This window comes from Blennius ocellaris (assembly GCF_963422515.1).
Source record: "Blennius ocellaris genome assembly, chromosome: 10".
NCBI classification, from domain to species: domain Eukaryota; kingdom Metazoa; phylum Chordata; class Actinopteri; order Blenniiformes; family Blenniidae; genus Blennius; species Blennius ocellaris.
In genome coordinates, this window is record NC_137659.1 from 13,906,587 (window position 1) to 13,927,730 (window position 21,144).

At 41.1% G+C, this 21,144-nt stretch overlaps 1 protein-coding gene across 1 annotated transcript; it reads right to left on the minus strand.

The window, feature by feature from the left end:
- Positions 1-653: 653 nt before the first annotated feature.
- On the minus strand, positions 654-9,293 carry ripk2 (receptor-interacting serine-threonine kinase 2; the record flags this gene model as incomplete). Its single annotated transcript, XM_080503860.1, has 11 exons — positions 654-3,267; positions 3,384-3,596; positions 3,675-3,783; positions 3,895-3,996; positions 5,780-5,865; positions 6,160-6,321; positions 6,424-6,473; positions 6,977-7,134; positions 7,432-7,587; positions 8,067-8,220; positions 9,094-9,293. 11 exons carry the CDS (start codon positions 9,291-9,293, stop codon positions 2,804-2,806), a joined length of 1,854 nt encoding a protein of 617 aa, XP_080359986.1. The 3' UTR covers positions 654-2,803.
- Positions 9,294-21,144: the final 11,851 nt, after the last annotated feature.

A 21,144-nucleotide genomic window follows, 5' to 3' on the forward strand; every position in this document is an offset into this window, starting at 1 on the left:
TGTTTAACAAGTGACATGAGCTCTTTATATTGAACTTCAATAATTGAAGTATGTAGCCACAAAGAAGTAAATGCATAGTGTATGAACTGTAAAAAACAAAATTAACATAAAACTTATACTTGTATACCTTCGTCCAACTTTCATCCACATGCCGCCTGTGCATGTTTCCAGCTCCTCGTGTTTCAGTTTGCACCAAGCTCTCCCTTTCTTAAATATGAACAATTGTGCATTTTCACTTTAATTACGTGCTCATGAACTTTATATGCAGTACTGCATACGGAAGTGCTACCCCCCAGCGGTAGGGTATGGTCACTACATGGGTCACAGAGAAGATACGCTTTAGGTTTAGGAGCTTTGAACCTTAATTATCAAGTTTATACTTTTTAAATGTATACACTTGATAATTAAAGTAACAATTTCATCCATGCACTTCCAAGCCATATCGTTTGAGATCTTTTGCTTAAGGGTTTTCATGAAATCCAAGGTTTTTAAATGTGAACTTTTCCTTATTCAGAATATCATGACATCACATCACAAACTTTTCTTTTGGAAGCAACGTGGATCAAAAACCTGGGAGTGGACCCGACACACTGTGTATTCTCGTATAATTTGACACGCTTGTTGCATACAAAGCAGGCACAGGTAAAAACAGGAAACCAATTTTAATTATGAAACTGATACAATTAAAAAAAAAGAATCCTCCAGTTGAACCCACAGCTATACAACTGCAACGCATTATAAATGTGGATCAGGACACAGATATCGACACGGGCTCCAAACTAGACCGGATATAAAATAAACATCACAGAAACAATGCGTGACATTTTACCAAGATCACAGATGAAAACAAAATATATACAAATATAAAAAAAGATGAAACCATCATCTACAGTACAAATATGTCACGACATATTTAGGCTTTCAATTTTTCTCCCCTTCCTCTCTTTCTGATATGTGTTAAAGGCTTTTGCACGTCACAGGAATTCAAACCAGAACCTGAAAATGAGGCACAGTATTCAAAAGACAATACAAGTCCAACGGATGGAAGCATATTGACCTTTGCTCAACTCTATTATTTAAATTACCTTGTGATATCAAGCGTGGGCCTGCTGCAGCTCGTTTTACACCGTTTTTTTCACTGGTGTGTAATTTGGTTTGGAGTGAGAGACGCAGGACTGTGCAACATGTGCATCCTCACAGCAGCGGAAACTAATTTTCCTTCATTTATATTTGTACAATTTGAACCAGACAAGAATTTTTTTTTTCTGTATTTATGGTACAAATGCTAACTATTATATTGCAATTCAAGCACCTATTTGTGGAAAGTGAAGGCAGTGATGACGACATTAAGGCCTTTTATATATATATATATATAAAAAAAAAAGAAGAAGCAGCAGACAAACTCTGCACACTCGGGCTGAAACTAATGATCAGTTGATCAATTGATTAGTTGGTTAAACATTTTATCCAGGTTTATGGGCGAGTCAATTGACCAACAATCATTAATTCCAGCACTGCTACACATACAGTATATGCACACATACATGAGGAAATAAAGAAATTCTTCACTTACGAATAAATCACAGTTCTACATGAGTGGATGTAATAATAGTGAACCTGACAAACTGTTTTTACTCCTTTATATGCTGGAAGTGACACTACTGTCCTACTTTAACAGTATTAAGCCTTGGAGGATGATCACTGAGTGGAAATACACTTTCTTAGCGTATTGCTGTCATTTTGGAGAAGAAATGACACTAAAACTACAGTTGAAAAAAAAGATACGAGATTGAGAATGAACCGACGAGATGGATAGCTTAATGTACTTCCTCTTTGCTGGAGGGAAACTTAAGATTTGCTACAAAGAAAGTGTGTTTTAACCTCCAGTCACATGTTGCAGTTTGATTCTGCAGCCCAGTAAGATCAAAAGCCTGAGCGTGGAGTCCGTGGAAGAACAGTAATTCTGCAAATATCCAGCAACATATAAAGCCTCTTAAGTAAACTTTGAGAAAAAAAAAAAAATCTAAAAAAAAAAAACCTAGAAGGAGCCAGGTCAGCTTGGTCCACTTAAAAAAACAAAACAAACAAACATGCAAAGACATGCAACTCTTTCACCGCGGTCTTTGTGTTCGTATCTCGACTTCCTGCTTTCTCCATGACTCAGCAGCTCTCTTTAACAGGACGATTAAAAAGAGGGAAGAAGAAGCCCAGAGATACAAAAACTATCCATTTAGTCACAAGACGACAGTTTTGACAACATCTCAACTCAGTGTAGTGCTTCAGAAAAGGTACAGGAATTATATGAAATTTACACTTTGTCTCGGCCATAGTTTGATTTCATGTAGACTTTGGGATCTATTAAAGGCTGTAAAGCTGCAATAATGTGGAGAGTACACCACAAATGGTCCTTAAACACAGGATTAGAGACCCCTTATTGAAGGTTTCCCAGTATTTTCACATAAAATGAACATTTACACCCAAAAATACTGAAGAGAAAAAGTGTGCGGTACCAAAGTGACAAACACATCCAGAATGAGGGGATCATAAATAAACACATTTGCTCAATATAATCTAGTCGCTATAAAAGAAATCATGGATTCAGTCAAAACCTTTTGATTTTGCTCACACAGAAGAAAACTAATTAAAATTGACCTTGTCTTGTACCTGTGAGTTGTTTTCCCCCTATCAGACCGGCTCTTCAGTGTCTTTGCAGGAAGGCTGGACAGAAAACCTCAGCAGGCGTCTCTTGGAGCGGCGCGGCCAAAGTCTGAGGTTGGCACAGTCTGGATCGTTTCCACGGTTGCTACATGTTCCGGGGGATGTTGTAGGACATGGACAGAGACGGGGCGCCGGCGGCGGGCGAGCCGATCTCGGGCGGGTACGGCAGCAGCCGCATGTGCTTGTTTTCGTACAACTTGCGCGCGACCACGTGGCAAAAGTCTTCGTTTTGTCCGTGGCAGTGGTCCACCAGCTCGCGGACTTTGGCGGACCGCGTGGGCTTGTTGACCACCAGCTCGTAGTCCTCGCGCATCAGCATGGACCTCGCCAGCAGGGCGTCCAAGCACTGATTCAGACACGCCTCCGTCATCTGGGCCACGATGGCCTCCCGCCGCGTCTCGATCCACAGGGCGACGGGGCCTCGCGAAGGGAGAGAGTGATGTAGCGGAGGAGAGTGGTGTAGCGGAGGAGAGTGGTGCAGCGGAGGAGAGTGGTGCAGCGGAGGAGAGTGGTGTAGCGGAGGAGAGTGGTGTAGCGGAGGAGAGTGGTCTGCGGAAGAACCAAGACAGAGAAACGACTTCAACCTTCTCGCGCGATTTTCAAAAATCACACTAAATTTGGCAATATTAAAGATCGACAATAAAGCTCTATTGACAGAGCCGTACCTCGCTGCGGGGGCGGGGGCTTGAGGGGGCAGTTATCCACCCGCGTCTCGTGCTCGGAGACGGGTGGGCCAGTTTTGATTGGTATGTTCAGATTGTTGATGGGTCTGGCACTCTGGTAGCTGTTGAGATTGTTGACTGCACAGTTGTCCTCCTTCAGGGACTTCGGCGGCTCCAGCGTTGGAGCGACAAACGACGGCGGCGGACACTCCACATCTGGGGGAGCAGAGGAAGCGCTCGGTCGGCTGAACGTCACAGTCTCGGCGGCGACAGGCGCCGAAGCGGCCGTTTTACCTTCGTCGTTGCGTTTGGACGGGCCGGCGTTGCTGCTGGTGAGGACGCCTGGCAGGGAAATGTCCGTGTCCTGGGAGGAGCACGACCCCGAGCCGGAGGTGGAGCTCTCCTACAGCGGCAGACACGGGAGACCCACGGTTAAAAGTACGAACCCGATCAATCCAACGGCGACCGCGGCATTCAATCACACGCGCGTCAGTGGGAGGGAGTGAATACTGACGGGCCACGGGCTGCTTCTGTAATCCAGGATGTTCAGAGCAGCATCCTCGTTTCTCTTCTCAACCACCGGCTGAGCCGAACAAACGCATGATCTCTGCATCCGCTGTGGAAGAGAGGCAGAGAAGAAGATAGGAACTGTCAAAAATGCCACAAACGAACTATACCAACAAAAAAAAAAAAATGAAGGAACCCCCCCCCCCCCCCCCATGTTCGCATAAACGAAAGTGTGATAAACATGAGAACACAACACAGATGGGAACATACGATTTGCAGAAACGTGACGTAAATAAAACTAAAAGTGGATTTCACAGCTTGTAGAGCAGAAGTGATGCCGCGTCCGACCAAACAAGACTTTTTCACTTCACCAGCAGCTACGATTTCCCATGAAGAGTTTTTATTTATAGACACGAGAACACAGTGTTCTGCATGTAGAACATAGCGCAAATGCCACAACCGCCTCTTTGATCCAGTTCGGGGTTCCAAGACCGGGACGGAGGAGGAGTCAGGACGCGACAACACGGTGGTGCCACAAACACACCCAACACACACTCTATGATTCGGGAATTAAATATTGAGGTTCAAAAGTGAACGACTTTGGAATTTCTTGTCAAGCAAGTTTTCTATGAAAGTGTTTTTGATTTAAATAATGACACGTGTCACACAATGACAACTACAAATGCTGAAATGCTTTTGAGACGTGATGAAAGCTTTTTCTTTATTAGTTTATCAGCACAACACTAAGAACAAATCATCTGCCTGTTTAATTTAAAACAGACAGGAAATCATTAATACAGCATCAACATCAATTTCAGTTTTTTCTATGCGTCTTCTCGATGTCTATCAGACATATAGAATCATTTCAGTCTTAACTGCATTAATTCTGATGAATTAATGCAGTTAATTCATCAGACTGCATTTTTAAACAAGAGTTCTAACCGTTTCTTTAACACCCAACAATAGTTTCACTTTTTTTTGAAGTGAATGAGAAGGAGGAAGGAGATTGTTCCATGGCAGTCATGTGGTAACGCGTGTCATCCGCTTTTTGTCATTTACAGTTCGAGCTGCCCAAAATTGCAAGCAGAGAAACATTTAACGATTCAGCTTTCATTTGTGTGTGTTCCTGTAATAACAGTCTCACACACACACACACACACACACACACACACACACACACACACACGCACAGTCAGTGTGACATAAAAGTTTCTATTCTACAAAAAGTCATGCAATGATAGCTATGGTACAGTATTACCAGGAAGTGATCATAAAGTTGGAACCAGTCCTGGAAATAGTCATTAAAAGCTCGGCAACACTGATTTGAAATCAATAAACATTCTATTTATGGAAGTCTGTGTCTTATCACCGATACTGCTCAAACAATGATTACCTTTATTAGGATTTTTAGCTCCCTCGCACAACGTCTTCTGCAGCTTTCAAACACTGATTTCAAAGGCTGAAATGACGAGTTGACGTTACAGAAATAATAGATGATGGGCCAATTCAAATTTAAACCCAGATTACCGATGATAGAATGAAAACGAGGACCAGTGTACAGGAGTAATTTCATCATGCACATATGTGGACGCACACCTGCTCGTAGGAATTCAGCCCAATTAAACGGATGCGTCACTGCCATAAATACTTCGAGCCAAAGCAAACAGCGATGGGCCTGTCATGTGGTTATAACGTGATGCATCGCCTGTGTCCAACCAGCTCCGCCACTTTTGGTTTTCTCAACAGGTGAGACTTTGCAGAGACAGAAGACGGTTCACCGTCACAGACGGCCGTGGTCTAAACTGAGGAAACTGTCTTACATTTAGCAGAGGCGGAGACTTTTTAAGCTGCCGGCTTTTGGCACACAAAAGAGAAATGGAGCCGTGACTGACCTTCGACCTCTTGATCTCCAGCACCGCCTCGAGGAAGTCGATTTCATCAAACTTCCTCACCATGGGCTCCAGCTCGATCAAACACTCTGAGGAGACAGTCAAAGTGTCGCTAAGCCAGTGGAGGAGGGGGGGGCAGTGAAAACAACCCCTCCATTATCCTGCCCAGGCTCGTTCAGCTTCTTTCCTCTGCTCACTATTTACTTTATTTTCCACAATTTCACACATACGACAATGCTTTTGATTTGATTCAGTCACATCAGATAAGGAAACGTTCCTGTTAGGATTTCTTATCTTGCTCCAAAAAGTTCCATTAATCATTTCTGTGAAAAGTTTTGAAAGTCTTTCTGCTGTACAGTGTCTATTGATTTGCGTGAGCTCACTGAGAAATGAAGGCCGCTCGTCGGGGTTCGCAGTCCAGCCGCTGGTCATTAAGCTGATAAGAGTGGCTCTGCTGGGAATGTCGGCCGACAGGCTGTCGTGGCTGACGTCGGGACGCATTCCACGCAGCACGCTGAACATGATCTGCATGGGATTGGTCACCTCTAAACAGACGGCACAAGCGTCGATGACATCACGTTATGGTCAGAGTGATAAATTCAGAAAAAAAAACAAAAAAAAAACTGATGGTACAAATCTTGATTTACCTTCAAATGGTATCTGCCTGGAAAGCACCTCCCACATAATGATGGCATAGCTAGATTGAACAAAAAACAAAGAAGTTGCGTCATTTTTTATTTTTTTTTAAACTGGCAATCCCCTTCAGAGCTCAGGGACTTTACCACGAGCTAACAATAGAGGCTGATTTGAGGAAGCGCAAACACTAATGGACACATCGCGGTAACACTACAGTTGACATCACGCCGGATCAGCGAAAAGCCCTGGGAGTGAGACGCACTCCGTCACAGAGAGGAGGAGAGGCCGTTCCTTTCTGAAACGCTTTCATATCATCAGTCAGTTGTGACGTTTTCTGCAGCGCAGCTCTGGGATGACAACAATTCCACCTCACAATAGCACGTTATCCAAGTCGACCCTCAGCAGGTCGGAGGTGATCAGTTCTCAGCAATGGCGATTGTGCCGATCGAACACAGACTCAAAGAGTATTATGAATATAACCCTGAGGTGAAACCTCCTAAATAAGACAAGGGCACGAAGGTGAAAGAGAAATCGCTGAGTTCACAGCAGATTTTGGCGTCTCACCTGTACATGTCATGTTTCACGTCGGCCCGGCGGCTTTTGGAAGGTTCGTACTCCTCGGGGGGCATGTAGATCACTGTGCCCCCCATCTCTGAGGGCTTGGACCCCGAGCCTCTACTGACCGACAGCTGGCGCCACTTTGACAGGCCAAAGTCTGCAATCTGGAGTGACGGAAACCAGAAAGATTAGCAACATGCCGCATAAGCTGCAGGTGAAGCACGAGGTATTTTAGCTGCGTCGTCATCTTTTAATCACTAATTTGACGGTCAGTGAAGTTGCAAATCTAATAAGATGGATAAATGTAGGCAATCTGTGGCAAAGCTGCAACTATTGAGTTTATCTCATTAAAAAACAAACAAACAAGTGGAGGCTAATTTAATCTCAAAATACATAACATACAAATGCAGCTTCTCACGAGAGGCTCTTCTTCCAGAACCTCTTGTGTCTATCACACATACCTTCACATGAAATTCGCCATCCAATAGGATGTTCTGTGTCTTCAAGTCATGATGTAAAAGAGGCGGGTTCATGTTATGAAGGAAGTTCACCCCGAGGGCGATCTCGTACAAAATCCTCAGACGCAAAGGCCAAGCAAGAACGGGATACATTTCCTTCTGCAGGCAAAAAGACCACAAAACAAAATACAGAAATATAAAGAAACAACATGGAAATAGATACAGAATTACAAATCAATGCAAAAGCTCAAACAAAAAACAGGGGGGAACCCCCCCCCCATGCTACATCAGCCTGGAATTTCCCAGCCAGAGATTTATCCTTGGGGCTCTTTTCCCCTTTTTGGATCGAAGAAAGTTCCAGGCTGTGAAGACTTTCACTTTTGTTCTGCCATGTTACTGACCAGAATGTAATGACGTGTACAAGCAGTCATGCTCATCACATACTTTGGAAACAAAAGTGTAATAACAGGAACTGAATAAACGTTATACTTTAAGCTGCAGCTCAAAAGTCAAGCTCCTTCAGCCAAATGGAATGTCTTGGTTTTTTTTTTCTTAAAGCACAATCTATAAATATTTCATGGCTGTCATCCGAGCAGGGAATTAAGTTTCTGAAAGGATCATTGTTGACAGGAAGCTACCTCGTGGAGCAGCAGGTCCAGAGAGCCGTTGCTCATAAACTCTGTGATGATGCAGAAGAACTCGGGCTCGTTGCAGATGCCAAAGATCTGGATGATATAGTTGAACCTGGCTTTGTGAAGCACTTCTGCTTCCTTCAGGAGAGAGTTCCTCTCTCTGAAACATAGACACATATTTCAGAATAAATGACATAAATGTGAAAAAACAAACCTATCATAGAATCTCACCTCTCTTAAAGCAAGGATAGTTTAAATAAGCATTCAGATATAGATTCATTTTAATTGACATGCATGCCGTGATACAATAACTAAACCATAATACTTATTTTGAAGTGATGTGTCCAGATTTGCAAGTTTATTAACATTTCAATAACTGAATGAGCAAAGTAATGAAAGATGTGTTCGGGTTCTGTACTTTCAACAGAACAGAAAAGATAACGATAAACACTTCAAGTCGTCACATCTCTTTTAAGAAGTCCTTGTTGAAAAAGGGAAGTTTAATCCGTGTTGCACACATATTATGGCCGTGGGGCTTTCAGCTGACCTAGTGATCCACATCATCAACTACGTCTTCAGATAATATAAATGTAATAACAGGTATTGTGTGAAACTTTTACCTATAAATATGAGAAACACGGCTGTCCGCGTGAGTGGGACACAGGCTACGTCTTAAAAAGTACTTAACGGAATTCGTAAAAACAAAGCTGGAGACGAAAAGAGTAAATATTAGTGGAGCAAACGACTAACATGCATTGGAAAAGAAACCATGTCTCCTCATCACATAACATATTTGTGCAATGACATTAATGGCAAATATAATAGGAATCCATAATAGTCTTCACACATAGACACTGAAGCGACGGAACACCGATCTGTGTTCACTCCTCGAAAGTTAGGATGCGTTTGATTTCAGACTGGCAGAATCATTTGACCTACTTTTTTTCTTTTTAAATTATACACGCGTGCTGACACATTTTCCACAATGTCTCTCGGATCTCCGTCAGACGCGAGTGTTTCGTGCACGGGGTACCTTTCTCCCACGGGACAGTCGAGCTTGAGGCACTTGATGGCCACGGTGGTCCTCCAGTCGGAGTGCTGAGCCTTGAACACGGTGCCGAAGCCGCCCCTGCTCAGGTAGTACAGGTCCGTCAGCTTCTGGTAGGGGATCACCGGCAAGGTGCTGGTCAGACTACCGATGTTCATGCACCCCATTGCCGCGGCGGGCTCCATGGCAACTTGGCGAGACTGTGGTGGGGAGTTTGTCGGGTGTTTGTGATCCACGCAGCGGCAGCCTCCGGAAAGCAGAAGTGTCGTCTTTCTGGTCAAAAGGCGACGGAGAACGGCGTGACCCTGCTCACGCGCATGCCATATTGTTGTCGGTGGCTAGCGAGCTAAGCTAACGAGACGGAGGATGATGAATTCTCGTTAATCGAAGACAAACGTGCCACACCCGGCAGCCACGGTTAAACGGGCTCGCGTTCACGCCTCCACATGATAAGCCTCCAGCTCCGGGAGTCAGAGCGGTGCAAAGCGGCGCGGCAGAGCGCCGCCGACATATAAGGCAGGTGGTTTGTTGTTGCTAATGACGACACACTTCCGGGTTTCTCTACGTGTTGCGTTCATGAACACCTGTTTTTTTTCCATTTCTTATAATACGTTCAAGTTACCTGTTCTTTTACATACCTTTAAATCTGTATGATTTATTTTAAACTTTACAAATCTGCTTATTGACAACAGTAAAATCCTGAAATACATAAACAGATACAAGCAGAGAGGAAAGGACAAAGAGTTTATACTGTGATGAACATGTCTGTGTTTTGTTTCACTTTTGCATGAAGTCAGGTTTAGTGTCAACATGCGGGATTTCCCAAAAGCTCGGGATTTTATTTTCTCTTTCTTGTAAACCCGCCCTTCTTCGTGCAAGCATTAACACGCACCTACTACAAAATATTAATTTCTTATCACTTGTCTGGATTTATAAAATGTAAGAAATGGAAAGTGTTGAACGAGAGACAATTCAGAGCGTAGAAAACATAATATGTATCATTCTTTAGTCATGGTTGATTAAACTGACAGTTGAAAAAAGTCCATGGTTTTCATTTTAATTCTTACAATTTGTTTGGATGTTTTGTGGGATGGATTAGAGCCTCTTGCAGTCCACTTTTGGCTCACCGGCCTTATGTTTGACATCCCTGGTCTGAGTAAAGTGTTTCCATCATATTGTTGTAATGGAATGAAACCAGCCCTCATGGGGGCCACTTTCAAGTAGGGGCAATATGCAAATGCAGGTATTGCCTACCTGTTAGGTATTCATACAGCTTGGCAGTCCTGCTAAGGTGGATTTTCATACACTGAAGCGCATGACTGTGTTTTTATGATAACTCGTTTCACGACATGTCAGGTGCTTCAGTGTAGCTTAACTGCTGCTCACATAGATGTGCAGTGATTTCTGATGAGCCAGCATGACTTCAAAAGATCTGCATGGCTCAGGTCTTTGCTTCTGTGCTCAAAAGAAATTTACTTCGCGTCGACGTTGGCAACAGCTCACTGCGAACAAAACCACAGATGGCGGCCACTTTCGTTCCGATCTCTTTTCCTATAACCTGCTATGGAGCAAAGACTTTTCCCGAAAGAGGGTCTCAAAAATACACAAAGTCATCTTCTACAAAGTGTGTAGCTTCATCTTCAGAAGATCGTCCCATGGTGCAAAGGAATGGGCCCTGGTGTTCATCTGTTTTTAATCCCACAGAGGATGAGAATTGGAGCAGATCTATGGGGAAAGAAGGTCTGGATTGGTCGTCCACTGTCCTGCAAGTGGAAGAGAAATATGGGGAAAGCTGGGTCAGTCCAGCACTGCTGGGCTATGAGATTCTGGAGGAGAGGGCAAAGTACACGGTAGGTATTTACAGATGAGATCTGCTGTTTCTATAGAAGGAATCCCAAACTTAATCAAAACAAGTTAGACAACAAGGAATAACTTATTATGTTGGTTCGTTGTGAAATCTTTGCAACGAGGTTATATATTTAGATAATAATCTTTTTCATATTTTTTTTAATTGATCCTGATACACATTACAATATATGATCGGGGTGTTTTTGTGTTTTTAATGTAGTTGCTATGATGGTATTAATATATCAACCCCTCTGCTTGTACCGGCTGGGATTGAGTTTAGCTCCAGCAATTCTAATCAAAACAAAAGAGATGTCAATAGATGAGCTTACATTCTGTTCAGCGACATGTTATGGAGGTAAACTATCTGTATACATTTTGTTAATGATCACATTTGAAGTGAGACATTCAATAAAGGTACATTCAAAGTTTGGTAAGGAGACAGTGGTTCTCTGGGGAATTAATGAAACTCATCATAAAGTTCCTCACTGACACAACTCAGTGTGTTTATGCTGATTGCATAATACTGCTGCATTTGCAAAGTCTGTCACAGTCACATGTGTGGTCGTCATCAACTTTCACAACAGCAGTTGCACCGTAACTCCTCCAGGGCACAATCTCAGGAAACAGTGTTGTTATGAGCCTGTTGTTTTCTGTAGTTTTGATATTAAACACTGTTGACTTCAGGTAAACATATTACTGAAAGCTATGTTACATTTGGGGAATTCGCATTTAAAGTGATATTTAAATATGTTCTCTGCTGGGCGAGAGGCCAGACACACCCCAGACAGGTTGATTACCAGGCAAACACAGAGAAATGCACATTCACCTACACTTCTACAGTAAAGTCAAACCTGTGCAAAGCGTCACATCTAAGCTGCTACCATACTCAGTGTGATGGCTTTTATGTTGTAGATATTGGTACACAGTGGATATATATATACATATATACTGGAACGTCAATGATTTGTGTTCTAGGTCTTTAAGATCCTGGTGACGGGGATTCAAGGAGACAGTTGGATGGTCTTCAGAACATACACTGACTTCTGCAGTCTCAACGACAAAGTGAGTCCTTGAAAACATATTTAAAGGGTAAATTAGTTACATATCCATGAGTTATTTTGAATAATTGACAAATATTAACATGTGCGATGAATCTCATCAATACATTCGGTATCACATTGGACGTAACACACAGTGAGCAGGGTTTCAACCAACCCGCTTCTACACCGCATCTGATTTAATGTAGTAAACATGATTTAGGACACACTCGGTCTGAACTCAATTTGCTTTGATTATTATTTCAGCGGTGGCATTGTGACTTAAAAACACTTTAGACTCAGGCAGAAGTGATGTTGTTGCCATAGCGATTCTCTTTTGTGTGCGTGTGTGTGTGTGTGTTTGCTGAACGTTTCGGTCATGATGGCTGTGGTGCAGCTCAAAGAGCTCTTTCCAGGCCTTGGTGTGTTCCTGCCTCGTGCCTCCAAGTGTTGGTTCAGGGACAACTATGACAAGGATTTTCTCGAGGAGAGGCAGATCGGACTGCAAGTATTCCTGCGGGACTTAACCTCATACAAAGATGTCATCAGGAGGTACGTTTTGTTAAGTTGTTTTTTTTAACATTTCCACAGGGATATCCTCAAACCATGTGTGATTTTAACTTTTAAATGAATGTTTGTTGTATCAGTGAAGTGGTGAGAAGCTTTCTGTGTCTGGTCGATCCTCCAAGTCCAAGTCCGTTTGACAGTTTGGAAGAAAGCAGGGTGAGGTGACTTTAATCTAGTTTATATTTATTGAACACTGGCTGTCACACACACCCATTGGCTGCCGTTTGGAGTACAGGCTTTCTTTAAGACCCTGGAGGAGACGAACCACCATCTTCAGAGGGAACTCCTGGAAAGACAAAGTGAAGCCGACATGTTGAAAAACACTCTGGAGCAAAAGGAGGAAACCTTCAACCTGCTGCTGAAGAAAGCACAGTAAATACTGCACTTTTGCACAGTTAGAAAAGCAGCAGTGGAATTATATGTTGTGTGATAGCTTTTCCTGTCACAGATTTTCTTCTGAGGACTTTGAGGATTTCTGCAAGAGAGCGGCGAGTGTTGCCAAAGACACAGAAAAATACACAGAGATGAATGAACATGAACAAAAACACAGATGGAGGTAAAGGTTTGGATGGAAGAGGCTCGATAAGCTTTACACCAGAACCATTACTACTCATTTCATTTCATTTTGAGATGTTCTCAATCTTGGTGTATTTTTCCACATTAAGATTAGATAATTATATATCTATATTTATCTAAGATCATTTCATGGTTGCTCATTCAGTTGTGAAACATCACCTTAGAGAAATTGTAATTGGAAAAAGGTGCAGTTGAAAACTTGACTGAGATCAACAAAGGAACTGAAAAAAAAGTTGTCATGTCATTCGTAACTGAAATAAGTAAATAAATTAAAAACATTCAATCTATGAACTAATGGTACTCTCGAAAAACAGTTGGAAACATATAAAATGTATGTACTTTATTATATAAAGTACTTACTTTTTCATTACATATTCTCATACCAAATGTATAAAAATCCTTCTTGAGTATAATACAATAAAGTAAAAATGAAGGAGAATTCAATACAACGATTATAAAAACATATTTACACTCTCTGACATGGTGATATAAGTAAACCCCTTTCCTAATCAATATTATATATATATGGATATATGGATGATGATAATTAATTTAATTTAATTAAAAAGATCATATAGAGACATTAATATATTTTTTATATCTGTGAAACGCTTCACCTGTAGGTTTAATTTATTCTCTATAATTAATCCTAATCTGTTCTTCCACACTCTCTCGTGTTCAAACCTTTTTGTCCAGCGATAGCTTGTCCTGCTTGTTTAATAAGCATTTATTGTTACAGACTGAAAACAGGAAGATGGTGTCATTTGAAAAACGCCCACTTTTTGATTCCATTTTGCTTTTTGTTTTGTGATCCACTTCATTTGTAGATAACAAATGTTCTTTTGGGCAGCTTTTAGATTCATGTTGCTCAGACATTTTGCTCCTGGATGTGATTTATCTATTTACATTTATTTTTTCCCAGGTAGCCTCTTCATAACAGCTGCAAATAATTAAAAGCACCTTTGTCTTCTTTTGTCTTCTTCTTTCAGTGTACATCAACTCTGCTGTGACGACAGTTGACCACGAGGTGGCATTGCAATACAGTAGCAAGTTCCAAAATTATGAATGAATGGTTTTTAGTGAGAACGTGATGTTCTGTTCTTGTTTTTCTCAAGGGACAGGAGGGATGTTTTCATCCTGAATAACCACTCACAATACAGGTGTGTGTGTGTGTGTGTGTGTGTGTGTGTGTGTGTGTGTGTGTGTGTGTGTGTGTGTGTGTGTGTGTGTGTGTGTGTGAGAGAGAGAGAGAGAGAGAGAGAGAGAGAGAGAGAGAGAGAGAGAGAGAGAGACCTCGTCCATTCAAGTGAGGCTATTCATTCATGTTTCTCCACATTATGTGCCTGAACATCATCATGTGTGGAGTTTATAATGAACACATTCATTCCACGAAATATTCGTCATGCTGCTCATCAGGTTTTTGGTCCAGAAATGGTGCCATTAATGGTTTTTGTCAGGGTCACCACATTATTCAGCCATTCATTTTTGACACTGCACTGATATGACGTCAAAATGAAAAGAAACGTCTTTTTTTTTTTATATATATGTCCACTGTGGGTTGCACAGTTCTGTTATATTACAATCAGACATAAAAACACAACAATGAGACCTAAACTAATCAGCTGCTTGCAGCAAGATGACTCAGAGAACACGAGCTGCTCCTTTTTTTTTCTTTTTTCTTTCTAACAGAACTGAATACACATCCAATCCTTACTGTGGAGGTGAATTCAATGAAAACTTACAGGCTGAAGGTTGAAGAGCTTAAGTCTGTAAGAAAATGCAGCCTTACATTATGACAAACAAGATTAATTTTATTTTCGTCTTCAGAGGAACTTTATGATGTTCATAATAAAGTCTGTGAAATGTTTGAAATGGTGAGGTTTCTTTAGTGGGCTTATGTTTACTCTAAGCTGAAGTTATTATTTATAGGACTTTATGTGTCTCTTCAACTAAAATGAGTTTGACAGCCCTGATGTAAAAGCTGACTGGAATCATTGGTGCATGCACAGGGAGAACATGCAAAGTCCCCAAATGATTCCATCGGATCCGAGTCGGGCTCTGTATAATATAATCTTTTATCATTTTGGTAAATCTTTTCCTTCAGTTCTTGCTTTATAACGACCAAAATAACGACACCTCCAGGCCTGAAGCATAGTGTCTCTTCCTCTATGGTAATAATTAACCATGAGATAAATCCAATCGTTTCTCTTTTATATCCACTTTATCAAAGCTGACGGGGGACAAAAATACAAAGTACTTCCGGGCAGAAACGTGTTTTTTTTTTTTTTTTATCACAGCCAATATCCACCAAAAAGCCAATATTGAGGCACCAATCAACTGAACATATGTTTGGATGGTCGGAGGAGGCCAGACCACCCAGAGGAGGCCCACAGCCATTTCCTCCACCCAGAAGCTCAGACTGTCGTCGTATTGCTGTGAAGCTGACAACAACACCACCGTGCTGCTTGTGAACGTAAATATTGGCAGATTTTTAGAAATGATAAAAAAATAAATAAAAAAATCTTTATTACAGTTCAAAATCCCCGTCAGATCAAAAACAGCTTGCGCCCAGAAACCAATAACAGACATGGTCAGCTACATCAAATCTGGGCCCTTTCCTGTATTATTAGACTTTGACAAATATTTACCACTCCTCAAATATATATTAGATTTTATTTATTTTTTTTTTAATTATTTGGTTTGCCAATATTTTACTGAATGTGCTCCTACAGAAGCATACAAAATAAACTCTGCGCTCTGATAAAACTTCAAAAAGAAAATTTTGGTGTGACCACTTTTCCTTTGTGAGGAAAATGGACTTGATGAAACATTACTTTAGAAATGCATTTTTTTCATTTGAAACTTCAGTTCATTGCCTCCACCATCTGGTAATCCTATATTGGTACACATTCAAGGTAAACAAGACTTTGAATACAGGAGAAACCAAATGGAGGCACAGGGCATATAAAGTATATATTACTTAATCTTTGCTGATTCTTAGAAGTAGGACCATGCGAGCTTTGCACACACAACACAAGCAGCGGTAACTGGTCTGATGAATCCACGGGGTACGCTCTATAAAGACCCTGCATACTTTGCAGCTCATATTCTACTAATGGCACTGCTGATAATAATCTTGGGAGTCTTTAGATGGCTGGACTGTAAAGTTTTGTTAAAAGAGCTTCTGATCTGTGACGCACATTTCAATCTGCAACAGTTCAGATGGGGTGGCAGTAAATCTCCCCCAGGTGGAGGAGCGTCTCGGGGTTCTGCTCATGAGTAATGGGAGGAGGGGTCATGAGACTGGGCACGGATTCAAAGTAATGCAGTGTCAGAACCAGACTGTAGAGGCCAAGAAGGAGCAGAGCTCCCCGCTAACTGGCCGCTCCTCGGCTCCGGTAATGACCTTTGGGTCACGATCGTTAGAATGAGATCATGTGCACAAGCAGCTGAAATGACTTTTCCCTGCAGGGGTGGCAAGCCTCGACTCTTTGTGATTGAGTGAGGAGCTCGATCGTCCGTGAGACATTTAAAGCAGAGCCGCGACTTGGCACGCTGCCCGTGGGGCATCTTTTCAAGGCACATGAAACCAGCAGCCGCAGCAGCCGCAGCAGCAGCAGCACAGACACCTGGAGCTGCATCTTTACTGAATCACATCTTTATCAGGAGACAAAAGGTGTGATGAACTACAAAATAGAATACGTTGTTGTGTTGTTGATAGAAACATCAACAGCTCCGAAGACCAAAACACTGCGATTTCAGCTTTTCTTATTTCCAGCACATTTCTTTTGCTGGGTCTCTGATTCTAGTTGTGTCTCAACTTCTCTTCATAGCAACAGCTCCAGGTGCTATAGAAGACATATTAGTTATATTTTCATATTCGGAATCAATCAAGGCGTCATTTTAGAAAGCGATCCCTCCGCATCCTTCGTGTCTGCCATCATTTTAGTAACAGTAATTCCATTAAAGAAATATTCCCCATAAAAATGTATCAGTTTGAAGAATGGAAGTAATAAAACTTGATGTGGACACGGCTTCTTTTCAGACCATGTAATCGGGGAAAATCCAACATCCTCAACCTCTGTGTTTTTGTCTACATTTTTTTTCATTCAGATCACATAAATGTTTTCAGATGAATTTGCAATTTATTAAATTCACTTGTTGCCAATATGTTTCCAGCCCACTCTCATCCAGCAGTATTATTAGGGGGATTTGTAAAGCATGATTATTATCTTGTTTTTTTTCTTTGCACGTACTCATTGTTTTAGAAGTCCCTTCTGAATCCCGGCCGACTTCAAAGAGATACGTCCCAATATCTTTGGATGATGTTTCACTTGGCATGTTCCAAGGATAAATCTACTTCAGGATTGAAGTTTGGCAACAATTAAGCCACATTTCAACCTTGTAAGCTGCTTCGCTGAGGTGGCTGAGAATACCAATATGGACATTTTATTTGCTTGCATAGTTGTGAAATCTTCTTCTTTTTTTTTTTTTTAAATCATGTGTGAGTCTAGCCTGTCAGACAATCAGGTTTGGATGTAGGCCAGCAACACACACAGATTTATAGCAGGTCGACATTAGCGACCTCGTCCTGCTTATGATTCCTATATCGTGCCACAAATCTTGTTTCCCCTGTCAGACAAATATTTTAATTTCTTTTCCTGTAATATTTTTTTCTTTTCTTTTTGCATTCTGTCCAAATGATTGATTTTATTAGTACTTTTTACCCATATTAAAGTTAACGGAGGAAGTGAGTTGAACGTTTTGCGAGATCTTTTACCGTCTGCTGATATTTCCTCTTAATTCTTCTATGTAAAGGTACATGTCAATGTTTTTCATCAGCAAAGGCAGAGATAATTTCTCAAAGCAAAGTGAAAAACAGGATTTTTACCCCAAAGTGGCATTTTTATAACAGAGAATAAGCAACGTATAGAAATAATGGACCTTGACCTTGCTCCAGAGGTAAGCCGGGGGACAAATAATTTTAAAGTTTGAAGAAATAAAGTTTCTTGCAGAATTCACAGAGCTTCTCATGTTCCCAAACACAGGAGCAGAAGCATTTGTCATATCATTACTGTGTCTACTAAACATGTGCAACTTCAACGGTGTTATATCTGTGGAGATGGAGGAGAGTGCCTGATACACGAGCTTGAAACAAAAATCATTTCCAAATATACTCAATTGAAAACACAGGCTGCGAGAAAGTATTTGACTCTGCTGCTGCCAATATTGCAGCAATCTGGACATCCCTCTATTTGTTCAAGAATTTGGGGGATAATATGAGGCCGCGTCACCTTTCCAGTTGCTCCAGGGCCCAACAAGAGAATATGTTAAAATGCAATGCATAGAAATGTTATATTGCTTTGGTTCTCTCATTGGTTTTCCTTGCATGTGTAGAACTGCATTCTATGTTTGTTTGTTTTTTTAAATCTGCGATACGTCTGAGATATTAAAACTACAACAACAACTACTACTAGTACTACTACGACTATTACAACACAAACAAAATGTGTTAAAACATGATCAGCTTAAATGAATTGGCACATGAACATAAAAAGGAATTGTCCTGTAATGGAAATCGTAACTCCAATCAAGAACAAACAAATGTTAGATATTAATTTGAAGCCACTGCATCAAAATGAGATGTTCCTCTTTTGAGATGGAATATTCTGCTATTTTCAGTCTATTCCAGGTATCTTCATCACGGGAAAACACCAGTCCGTTGTGGTGCTTTTATTAATAATTTTGACCGGGCCAGCACCAGATGACCAAAGAAAATTTCCATTAGCATCAATGAGATTTACGATATGTGTGCATCATACACTGTATTTCATTCTGAATGTAATGCTGAAGCTGTGTCTGTGATATATTTTTCTTTTCAGTAGCAGTCATGTTTTATTAGTCTTTTGGATGAGCATTGATCAGCACCAGGAACTGAATGTGTGATACGTAATAAATACAGAACCTATAAAACAACACTCTCTAAGTTGATGTTTTTCCACTTCACTGCCTTTATAACTGAAATTATGGGTGTAGCACACTTTCTTTTGTCAAAAATTTACAAAAGGCCTCCATTAAAATATATTTTCGATTCAAATATCTGTTGAACCAAATGATGGTATAAACATTCACCTCCTTTCAGCCACTGAGACGTCACAACAGGAGTCTGTTTCACTGCATAGTGTTACTGCAGACTTGCTGAAAGATGGAAAACATACAGAGAGCTCCACTGTGGATGGACGGTACAGGGCAAGGTGAAAAGAATGCGTTGATTTCCTGAAGGACGATGTGATTCAGTTTACCAGATGAGCACGGCGAGGGGACAGAGCGATCCGTCAAACAAGAGGTGGAATTCAGAATCACTTCACTTTGAGAAACAACTTCATCCATTTTCAGACGCCGCGACGGCTCCCACACCACGAGCGTCTTGGCCTTGAGGACACTTTGACACATGGCTGGGGAGATGAGGGAGTGAAACTACCAATCTTGGGATTGAAAAATTGAAATACTTCCAACTGAGCCAGAGGCTCAGCGTTTGAGGGAGACATCGATCTGAAGTGAGCGTGCTGGAAAAGACACAAATGAAGCATTCAAAGGAAGAAGAAGAAGAAGAAGAAGAAGAAGAAGAAGAAGAAGAAGAAGAAGAAGAAGAAGAAGAAGAAGAAGAAGAAGAAGAAGAAGAAAACATTCAAAGACAAGGAAAATTACGAGTCACAACCAGGCGGATGCCATCAGGTATTAATGCTGAACATGAACGTCTTATATCACAACAGAGATCAAACAAAAACAACAGGAGTTGTCTGAAAGGAACAGACACCTTTTCGTCGAGCTGTTCGGGGGAGAAAATGAGAGGCGGGAGAACAACTGACCGTCGGAATAAGTTGAAATATGACAGAAAACACTGCAGAGCCCGGAGGGACAGGAAGCACCATTAATAATCTTTCAGTTTCACAGCCAGAACTCCTGCAGGAGCTTTGATTGAAGACTCACTCCGTTAAGATGATGCTTGGACTTTTTTTTCTTTGCTCCAGGATGAAGTCAGAGACAGATGGTTGAACTTAACAACTTCTCATCCGTGAAGAAATTTCAATAATAATACATTTTGTTCCTTTGATACATTTTTTTTTCTTTTGGTGTGTGTGCGTGCGTGCGCAGCGACTTGCTTTTGTGTTCGAGCAATCACATGATTCACAGTACAACGCTATAGTTAATCAATTTCATTTGAACATGTTTACAAGATATATTTACAAGAAGTACAGATATAAAAGCAGTAAAAGGGAAATATATCCAAGGCAGAGATTTACCATTTTTTTGGGGATACAGTAAAACTTCTGAAAGGCCAAAAAAAATAAACCAGCATTCTATGTCTGACTAAAAAATAACCAAAAACATGAATGAGACGGCTCCGTGCCAAACTCCAGCTGGCTGGGCACAGTTAATGCTTCGACTGAGAGGAGATCTTTTATGAACCATAAAGAAGTTTCCTCTGTTAAAATCAGTTATTGTATCTTCAGCCCATAAAATCACCATCTGGTCATTTTGAGAAGATTAGATGAAGTTATGTCAAATTACAATTCAGCCCATCAACGTAAATCTCCAGGATATCAAAGCATTGCAAATGTCCTATTTTAGCGCTCAAATACATACGGGACCGGAAGAGCGTATGATTACACACAGCATCAAGCTGATTGAGCCAGACCATGCTGTTTAGTTTTCTAATTTTAAAGGTATGTACAAAAGGTCAGCTTTAAGCAAAACTCAATATGAGTATTGCTTTTTCTTTCTGCCCATCAGCAGTTCCACATTTTATGAGTTCATTCCCATGTAATCCTGACAAATAATCTTTACAGTGCTGGACATGCCATCTCTTACCTGAGGGTTGTTATTATTCACAACGTGACCTCTTTTTTCATCAACTTTACAGAAAAAAAGAAAAACTCAATCTAGAAGGAACAAAGCGTTCACAATAATCTACAACTCTTGGGATTGTGCTGTGGTTGATTGATTT